This window comes from Psittacula echo (genome assembly GCF_963264785.1).
Source record: "Psittacula echo genome assembly, chromosome: 1".
In the NCBI taxonomy this organism is placed as follows: Eukaryota; Metazoa; Chordata; class Aves; order Psittaciformes; family Psittacidae; genus Psittacula; species Psittacula echo.
The window spans coordinates 94503193-94514500 of NC_137735.1; the positions used below are offsets into that span (position 1 = coordinate 94503193).

Consider the following 11308-nt stretch of genomic DNA (forward strand, 5'->3'; position numbering starts at 1 on the left):
CTGTGAGCAGGATAGTCTCTTTCTTCTTCCTACACTTCAGGCTCTAGCTCTCCTCCATCTCTCAGCCGGAGCTTCTCTCAATTTGTTTTCATTTCTGTTTCATCAACTGTTTTCATTTCTGCATTTCTCCTACTCTTCATGCTTACCACATTTTCAACAGTGTAGTTAAACTTTTTATTAAATAAGTATAAAAACTACTAACAGCTGAAAAACTTTACTGAAATGAAAACCAGCCTGCAAAGGGTTTCACATGAGAGTTTGCACAAGTGACATGAATGTCACTGCCTTTCCCAGTTTATCTTCCCTAACTTTCTGTTAATGTTGGTGAATCTTTTTTATCACAGCTCCTTTAAAACATCCAAGATAAAGACTTTGACAGTGTATTTTCTGTGTTGGCTAGCTAGACAGTTCAGAATAAGTCTGTTAAAATTTAGGAGTAGAAAGTTACAGATAACAATATCTACACAAGTTACTGCAGCTAAGAGAGAAACAATCTGGTATCTCATGAACGTATCTTTCTAGAGTGATTAAGAATGGTCTCGGTGAAGATGTGTAACAGTATATTCAAGAAGGAAAATCCTCAAGAAGTGGTACAGTATTTTTTGTACCACCCTGTCCAATGACTGGGATTATAACTAGGTCTGCTAATACAGTAATGTGATCAGCAGCAGGCATCTGCTGCAAGCACAGCAGTTAGTAAAATATTAAAAAGGCTTCAAGATGAGAACTATTTTCCATTTAAAAGGTTATATTTTTTAGGAAGGAGAGGCCAATTCTTAATGCTCTGTAACCAGCAATGCAGGTTTTCAACTGTGTGTGTAGCGATACTTGTTCTTGTTAAGCAAAAAACCACCACCAAACCCAAACACCCAACAACTCCCTCCCTACTCTCAAAACCTAGACACATCTGAACAAGTTAATGCTCAGATTATCATCTTTGAGGATTTAGCAGCAGAGACTTTATTGAAAAAAAATTCAGTGGAAGACTAACTGCAATTGTAAGACAAGCACATGCAATAAAAACTTGCTGTCTTTACCAGTGGGACTTTCACCACAGAAGATACTGGTATTACTAACACTTAGTTTTTTACTTAATATTCCTACATCTCATTTATTTGCAAACAATCAATTGCAACTGAGACTAATCTATGTCTTTTCCTTTGTTTAATTATAAACAGATTAAATTGCTCATCATTCAGCTCTACTCTTAAAGCAGAATAAACAGCCTTTCAGTTAGTCGAGCCTTGCCTCTTCAGTTGTCCCCTCTTCAACAAAGAAGAGACTTCAAATATTCTCTATTTCTTATAAGTGTTTAAGAATATTTTTTAAACACAATGACAAACTGTAAAGGATAAAGTTCAATAAAGACATCCTTTGTAACATAACCAAGTAGTTTTTCTATCAGAACAAAGTCATCAAGAACCTTAGGCAGTGGTTGCTTTGCAGCTTACACCAACCTAGAAAGTGGGTGTAATTATTGTATTGTCCTTGACTATTTACTCCTGCTCCCTTCCTTACTCTTTCTTCAGAACTTAAACCTTTGAGATATGCTAAATAAGCAGAAAATTGCTCTTTTTGTCAAAGCTAGTTATCCACCAGTCTAGTATGCTGGAACAGCTTGGCAAAGGACACAGTGACCACTACCTGAGCTGGCGCAAAAAGTTATATTCTGTGTCTATAATGCACAGTTAGATGGATTCAAGCTACCATAAAGCAGTAGCCTTCCTGTTTAAGTTCCAATTCTCTTTCATTTCCCCACTTTTTCCATCACCTGCCATCTTTGCTGCTTAGCAGAATTTGCCTCCAAGCACTATAAAAAGGAAAGTTAGCAAATGTTTTCCACCACAGTAGAACAGCAGAGTGTGAAAAATAAGAAATATCTTTACCTTTCATTTAAATCATTAACCACCAAAGCATGGCTTGCTTTGATCTAACTAAATCTTCCATTCCATATTCCTTGAGGTTTTTGTGTTCCATTACTACTAGTCCCTTTTATTCACTTTGGTATTAATTCAGTAGTCATGAGGATCATGCACAGAGCAAGTTGTGGTACAATTGATTCTATTTACATTTACAAATTTCAGAACTTCTCCCTAGACTGTCACAGGTTTAAAAGAAAAATAAATAAAATAAATAAAAGGAGAAAAAATAAATAATTAAATAATAAATAATTTATTTTAAAATAAATAAAAAGAGGAAAAAGCCTATCCAGACTTCCTAACTCATTTAAGAATGCAATTTTGCTTTAGAGAGGTAACTACTGCAAACTCTCAACAAATGTTAAAACCATACAGCAATGGAATTTAAAAGATCACTACCATGCATATACCAGACTATTTCTCTGCACACATTAAGCTGAAGACAAATCATATTTGTGATGGAAAGAAAGCAGCCAAGCAGCAAATTACAATAATTGCCTAGAAGAAGCAAATGCTAGTCAAGCAGAGCTCTTACACAGCTTGGGTCACATTAATTAAAATGACAAAACAAACTCAAGTCTCAGCTGCACTACAGGACTTACTCTGCTCTCTCCTTGCTAGAGCTCACAATTAATTAAGACTACCTAGAGAAAGATAATCCGCACTTATTTAAAAGTTCATGTTATCAATCCATAAAATAACTTGTTATACACTTTGCAATATTCCACCACTAAACTGTTACTACACTGTGCATGTGTTTCCCACCAACTGGTTAGAAAATGTAAGACAGCTGGAACCGCATATATTTATACTTCACTAACAGTTTGTTTAGAAATATCTGTGATCCAACAAAGTAACCAAGGTATCCCATCTTTATCACAAACAGGTCTCAAGTCCTGAAACAGAGCAAATGTACTTGCACTTGGTTTAATTTTTTATTTTTAAAATAAAAGTAATTTGCTCCCAATCAGAGACCACAATCACAAACAGAAACTGCCACAGACATCACATTCTTCTATATTGTATTCTGTGTTCTCAGCAGACCATGCTGCCTTAGTAACCCTCATACCAACATGAGAAATGAAACACTTTAAACGGCAGAATTGGCTCCTGCTACTCATTGTAGAATTTAAAATGACAGAAAAATCCAAACCATAAAACATGATTAAACAGCTATCATAGCAGGATGGTGAAAGAACCATCCGGTTTAGGAAACTGAAAGAAAAAAAAAAAAATACAAAAAAAGGCTGAAGAAGGTATTTTCTTGTGCCTCAGTCAAACCTTAGCTGATCAAATTGAAGAACTATTTAGTTCATAAAACCTGCTGCAAGACTTATAACCTGTAAGTGCTGAACTCGGAGACTGGAAAAATTTACATCAATTTTCAGCACTGTGCATAACTTAAAAGTATCACAAGGCACTTCATTAGCACTTACAAACTGCCTTCTAGAAAAAGTATGAGAATGCTTAAAGAAATCCTCTCTAAAAGCTACCTCAGATGATGCTAAAGACTCACATTTAAATCTCCATTACTTACAACTAATTAGAGAGAATGTTTGACCTATTAAGATTTAATGAACAAATTTACAAAACCAGTTCAAAGGTGCACCAACATACAAACACGCAGCTCCAAAAACCTGGCTACTACCAACTTCTTAGTCATAATGATGTATTTTATTTCATGTTGATTTTACTGTTTTTCAAACACCATTAGTGAATAACTTGTACTAAAGAGATTAAAAGCTAGACACGCTTCTCAGACTTCAAGAACACCTCCCCTCAAAATAATACCTTTATCTGAGATAAAGAAAAAACCCCAAACAATTAAAAGTTACCAAGTCTGTGCTCCAAGTGTCAGAAAATGTCAACTGAACACAATGTGACTGCATCTGAAAAGTATTTACTGCTTGTCAGCGCATTAAACAACAGCTTTACTAACAACAATGCTGTTTAAGGGGCTTCTATGTAACTACGCAACAGATGAAGACACTAGAGCTGGTATCCCCCTTCTTGCAGTTAAAAAAAAAACCCTAGGCACTCAGACACCACATTTTTAAACAGTAAGTACATCTGGCTCATTAACAAACTTACTTGCTTGCCTCCTGGAAGATTTTAAACATAAAGATTTTAAAGAAAGTTGGTACCCTTCACACAGAAATTGAATTTCCTCTTCATACTAAATTTTGTGCAGGTATACTGGGAGAACCCACAAAAATATTTTACTTGATCAGAACCTTAGTAAAACAAAAGCTTTCTTCAATGTCAAAACACGCTCCTATGATCTCCTGAATTCAGTAGTGTGGAGAATGCATTTGATACCAAGCACTGCAAAATAAGCTCCATTTTGAAAGGAGCCCAGGTTTTGTTTTCTGATCTCTTAATGTTCATACTAGCCAGGGAGTGTCATGGTGGGATGACAGCTGGCAGCACTGTTCCCTGAAAAGTCTTGCCTGAATTGACATCACATTTGGGCAATGTGAATGGTTAAAAATTAGACCTTTGCCTGTTTCACCCTTTTTTGCTAGGATCTGCATTCATAAACTGTCATCAGAAACAGAATAAAGACACTGTTGCCACTCCTCCACATCATACAAATGCTAAAAAGGTGGAGTAACAAGCCAAACACTTGCAGCAAGGGGTTTCAACAGGAAAAAAAGGAAAGGCATGTATTTCTCCATCAAGCAGCCTTGTTTAACTTTAGCACTGGCCACAGAAGAGGAAATTAGTTGCATAAATATGTATTTCATCATTTTAGGAAGATTCCATTGTACACCCAAAAAGCTCAAGAGCAACTGGAATAAAAAAAAAATAAAGCAAAGAAACATATGTATTGCATATTGACTTCTGTATCTTGCACTAGCTGTGAGAAAGCAGCTGTGTTCACACAGATGTGTGAACAGTTGAAAATTATGAAAACCATGTCAAACCTCAAAAACCTAAATACCGTACCTAGAACTCTCACATGGTCAAAAGTGTTGGAAAGTATACTTACTATAAAAGCAGCTCACAGAGGACCTTCACGTCCCTGGCACGCTGGCAAAACTATGGAATGTAATCATATTTCTCTGAAAGATACGCTTAGAAGCGGTCCAGAAAAATCAAGTGAAGTTGCAACCAAGCATGGGAAGCTCAAGATCATAAAGATCTAATGTGTCAGGATCTAACCCTGACAATTCCAGCTAAGGAAGCCTCAGCTGAACAAGACTTCTCATTCAAATATAAAAAAAAGTAAAGGCCAATCCACTTTCATGAGTATCAACATGGTACTAAGCGGGTACAAGGAAGTTTACCTCCCTGGCTGAATGGCCCAATGCAGGCAGAGTAAACAGCAAAACCTTCCCCTCCAAGTGCTAGAGAACCATCTGATTGACTTCAGTGACACTGCAACAATAAGGAGCAACATCAACCATTGGCTGATGACAGAGCACTTATACTACACATAAACCATCCTTCAAAATTATACCATCCTTCAAAAGGGAGAGGTTCAAACTGAAAATAAAACTTGCACTTGGCCAGAAAGTGTTGCCAAAAAACTCAGACCTGAAGCAGCTTCTGTATAAGGCTGGACTGAAGGAGAATTAGCATTTCTACAATCTTTAGAAACCTCCTTTTGCTTCCCTTGGAAGTACAAATAAAATTGTATTTCCTTCTAATTGAAACTCCCTCCAAAATATTTCATGCAGTCAAATTTTCTATAGACATAACAATTAATAAAACTGAACTACAGATTGGTTACAAAATAACAAACAAAAATGGAGTATTGGCACTTTAAGGAAATCTTGTTTTATTTTTTTTCTTAGTTTGTTTTAAAAAAATAGCTACCATCAAAAGGTATCTCCATAGAAAAAACAAATCTCATTAGTTCTACAGTATTTTTAACCATGTGCAACAAAAGAACTGCCTTTCCTGGCTAAAGAAGCATTGAGGATATTATTAGAATAGCTTTAAAAATAGGACATGTCTTTTAACAACTACAACAAAATACAAATGGGAATAGCATTAGTGGCTTAAGTAACAACATAAATTAACAAAAACCTCAGCACCAAATGCATTGTACCCAACCAGTTTGTGGATATCCACAGAGACAAGAAACAAGTCTCCTAAGATATCAAAAATTTCTAGGAGAAGATACTACTCTATTAAGTAAGTTTCATGCAATCAAGCAAGCTACCACAGGACAGAGCTGTTAACACTACTGCCTTTTGGGAAAAATACCATGAGCAGGAATCTCTTTCATATCCCCACCAAACTAAAGTATTTCAAGGTTATGTTCTAATGTTCGATCTACTTTGCAACAAACAACTCAAAAAGCTTAAGGGCAAAAAAGACAAAAGGTTATCAAGGCCATGGTTTTTTCTATACCTGGATCAACTTTCCCCCATTGCTCTTGATATACGTTTGCCCATGCAGGTGACAGAATCTATTAATGATCATTTTATGATTAAGTTAAGAAAGTCTACTTTCATGTTTCACTATACCTACCCGTCATGAAAAACATCTAATAGTAACATGAAATCATCTCCTCTGCTATCATTTAAACTCACTACTTCTGGCAGTAATTGCCACAAGCCTGGAGAACAAGTTATTCGCATGCTTCGTTGCATCAGATTTGACAATTTCCATTTCTTTCTTAAACAACCTCAGCTGATTTTCAGACTTCTCTCAAAGCCCTGACGTTCTAGACTTCAGACCAATGTCACTATTCTCCCCTAGATTTGCCACAGCTAGATCATATATTTCTTGAAGCTGTGACCTAAAGTCAGACATAGTATTCAGCCAAGGCCTTTCCCGTGCTCTGTGAAACAGAAGAATTACTTCACTTATCTTTTGAGATACACTCCTGCAGAACAGAGCTGGATATGAAGCATCTTGTAGCTAAAGTTTAACTCTCCTCACAATTAAACAGGATGTCATTCACAGACTATAATGTTAGCTTAATGACTGAACACATGCAATGAAACATAATTGAGATTCAACATAAAATGTATCCCCAAAACTACAAAAGCAATGAAGCAAAAAAATGTTTGTATCGTTTCAACTTTCCAAATAAGTAGCACATTTAATTGTAAACTCGTCAGAGAAACAGAAACCTAAGTTATCTTAACACCCAGCATGACAGGTTCCCTAAATGTTATCGCAACAAAAATAACCCCAGTTTTTCCTGGTGTACCTGTGTTACTTTACGAGAACTCACCACTTAGTTCATACTATAAGGTTTGAAGCACCCTTTCATCCCATCTTCCTTTTATTTATCTTTCCATTCTTAGCTTTATTCTTCTTCTTAAATCTGTTTTATAAGATTAAGATTTCTAAATATATAATGTTCATGCAGGATAAATTACAGCATTGTTGCCAAGAAAAGGATCGACCATCCAACAACTCAAGCCCTTGCTTCACAACCTTCAAAGTAATTTTCATCTTCCAAAGAGCAGTTCAAGGCACAAAGCTCCGAGTACAGAAAATCCCATTTGAATTATTTAATATTAGTGTAAATAATCTCTAGCAACAAGAACAGAGCCTTTCCCCCCAGCTGTCACACACTCCTTACTATATCAACAACCTTGTAATACTCTGAAAACCCTCCATCCAAACAAGCTCTTGTCCTGAGCATTCATCCTGGGGAAGAAGCCAATCTACATGCCTTCAGACAACAGCACTCATCCTGGGCCTCCCAACACAACTGAAGGGTGAGTAGAAGACGAAAATCTCTGCTAAAGTCACTTGCCCCTAACACTTCAAATCCTTGTGCCTCCAAGAAGTACCTCCTTTCTACATGCACTTTATGAGTGCATGGGCAAATGCTCTTGAACTGTAATGTAGAAAAAAAAGAGTATAATTGCTACAGCTTTTATGTAATGACTTCATTCTTACAACATTTTTAGCATCAGCAGTTAAGCTACTGAAGCAACTTCTAAAGCACCAAGTTCGTATTTGACTAAAAACTGACCATGAGTAGAATAATACGGCTTAACTTGTTTTTCAAAACCCTGACCCTTGAATTCATCAACACTGATGGAGTTGTAACCAACACAGAGCACTCAATTAGGATCTTCATATGGAATGTCTCCTTTACCAGAAGGCTCCAACCTAAAAGTCTATGCAAAACTACTTCAAGGTCTGTCAGAAATTCTTGTTGTCCACCTTGCTTTTAAAATTAGAAACAGAATACATAACTGAAGGTTTTCCTTCTGGAATGCAGGACTGCACTTCCTGAAAAATTACAGCGAAGCAAAACCTTTCCAGGTGTCTCTTCAAAATAAGTGACATTATGCTCCTCAATGGGCTTCCACAACAAGATTACTTTCTAAGCTTAGATTTACTTTGTCTTGAAGGAAACACTGGAACATGTACTTGCATTAGAGCCATGAGTCAGTTAGAAGCACTTTTCCTGACTTATGTCATTTTGAATTTGCATTACACTCTAGGTTTGCTTGTTTTAGTGCTAAGGACAGTTTCCATTTTAACTGCATGAGCAGTTTTTCGGTCTTGAACTTTATTAGAATTACAGGTTTTAATGAATTAATAGGTGTACTTCTACAGTAAACAAGATTCAATCACTGATGATTTGAGGAAGGGCTAGCTAACTAAAGAACAAAACCACATCAGAAAATAAAAATTCTAGTGCCAGCTCTTAGACCTGTGTGTTTCACTATTTCAAATGTGTAAGAAGCCGGCTTTTAAACAACACAAGAATACCCACATACACTTCCTAACCTTGAATATGTGCACCCATACTTGCAATGTACCCATCTCTTTGGTTGGCAGGTGTTCCAGATACCAGCTTGCTGCTCTCTCTCCCAGGGATGCAAGATATGGGGAGAAGCAGCTACACAGTGTGATCGCGCATTTTGAGTCAAATCTACTGACTGACACAGGCTAAGACATTTCTGAAGTTCAAGTGACTTACAGCAGTTTCACAAACACCCCCCCCCCCCCAGCGTGAAAATGTATTCCTAAAGAGTCTTGCCTCCTGCCACTGCTTTCCCATCTCTCTTGCACTGCTGCAGCTACAGCTTAGCTATACTGGTACCACTGTTTCTAAGGCCACAATATAAACCAGATATTGAAATAATTCCACAGAGATTTGCTGATTTTTCTGGTAGAAGTAACTGAGAAATTCAGTTCCATGCAGAACTGCACCAGCAAGATCTGGGCAACAGAAGTCAGCAAGAAGCTTTTTACCCTCACTTTGCTAACAGAAGCAAGCATTTGTTAAACCCCACTCTCCAGGTATTTAGGTTCCTCAACCAGTTGAGAGTTTCTCCTCACTCAGGAAGGTTAAGACTGGACTTGCATTACTCAAAGCATTTAATAACACTGCTGGTTAGTTTAAAACACATATATACTGCTGAGGTTTGCCTGCCTTCAGCAAGAAGGCCAGCAGATCCTTAGGGCCAGGGAATCAATCTCACCTCTCACTAGCATCAAGAGAGGCTGACTCCTTCCCCATTTCTCCTTTCTCACTATCTACCCAGCATGAGCTCTACTATTTGTCACACTTCTCAACTCATTAATTTCACTATGCTATTAATAAATAGAATGGATTAAAAAGATAGGTTTTTTTCCTGGTGAGTTTGGATTCAAACTGCACCCCCCTGTGACCTGATGATCAAAGCCCCATTTTCCCTGCTTGAGGCTCTCCCTATGGTACAGTAAGGAGACATTACCTGGGGCTTTAAACCTCACAGGGTCACAAGACCCCGTTTACAGACAAGAGGTCCTGTACTGACAACAGAAAGACGGTTGGGAAAGCTGAGATTAAGTAATCCTCAGCAACTAAGGTCTGGAACAAGGCAGAGCTTCTGGCATCTCTATTTACCTCCAGAATGGACTTGATGCATGACACCTGGCAACTCATTCTGAATCCGGTGCCTATAGACTTCAAATCTGCAAAATACCTTGTGCTGTTATGGAGCATTTTCAGTTTCAGAGGCCTCAGCAACTTACACTTTAACCCTAGTAAAACAGGTAGTACCACTCGCTCTCCGTGGGATTGGGAAGTTAAGTAATATGCCCCAAAACACAGGAAGTATGTAAGACAGACACAGACCAGAGGCCTGACATCCTCAATGCCTGCACAGTGTCCCGTCCGTTAACATTTCCTCAAGACTCCCCGTGCAGCAGCGGCAGGCCAGGCCATCATCCACAGAAGGCACAGTCCCCGACCCTGCTTTTAAAATACACTTCGAGTGTTTCAAAACCACGAGGGGAAATCGATTACAAAACCCCCATGCAAGACCTTTGCCGGCCACAGCCACCAGGTAGAAGCAAGCATGACAGCGGGGACACTGAGGTGGCCTCTGCTGAAACCAGACTGTGACCGACACCCTCCCGGCCGGAGCGCAGAGCGGCGCGGCGGGGAAACCCCGGCCCCGCGGGTCCAGCCGCACCGCCCCCGGGACAGAGCGGGCGCGGACGCTGCCAGCGGGAGCCGGGGGGAGCGAGGCCGCGGCGAGGCGCGGAGGGAGCTTCCCCGCCCCGGCACCGCATCCCCGGCGGCGAAAAGAGTGAGTGGCGCCCCCGCCGCCGGAGGGGGGAAGAGGCCGGGTACTCCCCGGAGCGGGGATCCCCGCCGCCGTCCCCACGCCTCGCCCTGCCCCGCAGCGCCCCAGGGAGCTCCGCGCCGCCGCCTCTGCCGCCTCCACCGCCCGGTGCCGGCCCTCCGGCGGCCCCCGGGTGCGGGCCGGCCGGAGGGGGCGGGTGCGCGATAGGAGGCGGGTGTCCGCCGCAGCCGCCGTGTGGGCTCACCTCCTCCGGGATGGCTGGGTCGCCGCTGCCCGCCGCGTAGCAGGCGCCGAGCGCGGGCGGCGGCGGCTCGGGCTCCATGTCCCCGTTGAAGAGCGAGGCCCCCTCCGCGCTGCTGCCGCTGCTCAGGGCCGCCATCTTGGACCGAAGCGCTGTGGCGAGGGAGGGGGAGGGGGCAGCCGCGTCCCCGCCGCCGGGACGCCCCCAGCCGCGACCCGTAGTGGGAGGGGGGAGGGGGGCGAGCGCAGGTCCCGGCCAGCTCCCAGCGGCCCGTGCCACCGTCACGTCACGCCCGGCCCCGTGACGTCACCCAGAATCGCCGCCTCGGCCACTGCGCATGAGCTGCCTGACGCCACCGGGAAACACCTTGACGTCACGGCGCGACCACCCGTCGCCCTGGGAACTCGAACGTGGGTTCGGGCCACGCCCCCGCGCCGCGGGTACGCCCCCGCGCCGCAGCGCCCCCTTGCGGCACGGTAGCACTGTCGACGGCTTTGCATCCCCACCCCTCCAGCTGGACCGCTCCCTGGGCTCCGAGAGCCGGGGGAGGCGGTGGGAAGGCGGTGGGAAGGCGGGAGGAGCCCCTCTGAGGCCCGGCTGCGGGCAGAGAGCGTGGGGGAGGCTGTGGTGGGGTGCCACAGCCG

General features: G+C 41.7%; 1 protein-coding gene across 8 annotated transcripts in view; it reads right to left on the reverse strand.

The window, feature by feature from the left end:
• The window catches only part of BRAF (B-Raf proto-oncogene, serine/threonine kinase), an 85513-nt gene extending 74549 nt beyond the window's left edge, over positions 1-10964 (reverse strand). For all 8 annotated transcript variants that reach the window (XR_013956584.1, XR_013956585.1, XR_013956586.1 and 5 more), the window contains exon 1: positions 10668-10964. Coding sequence is in view for 4 of the 8 variants with exons in the window: in XM_080615348.1 (XP_080471474.1) it covers positions 10668-10802 (135 nt within the window). In the remaining 4 variants the exon portion in view is untranslated. The remainder of the gene's footprint in view (positions 1-10667) is intronic.
• Between the last annotated feature and the right edge of the window lie 344 nt (positions 10965-11308).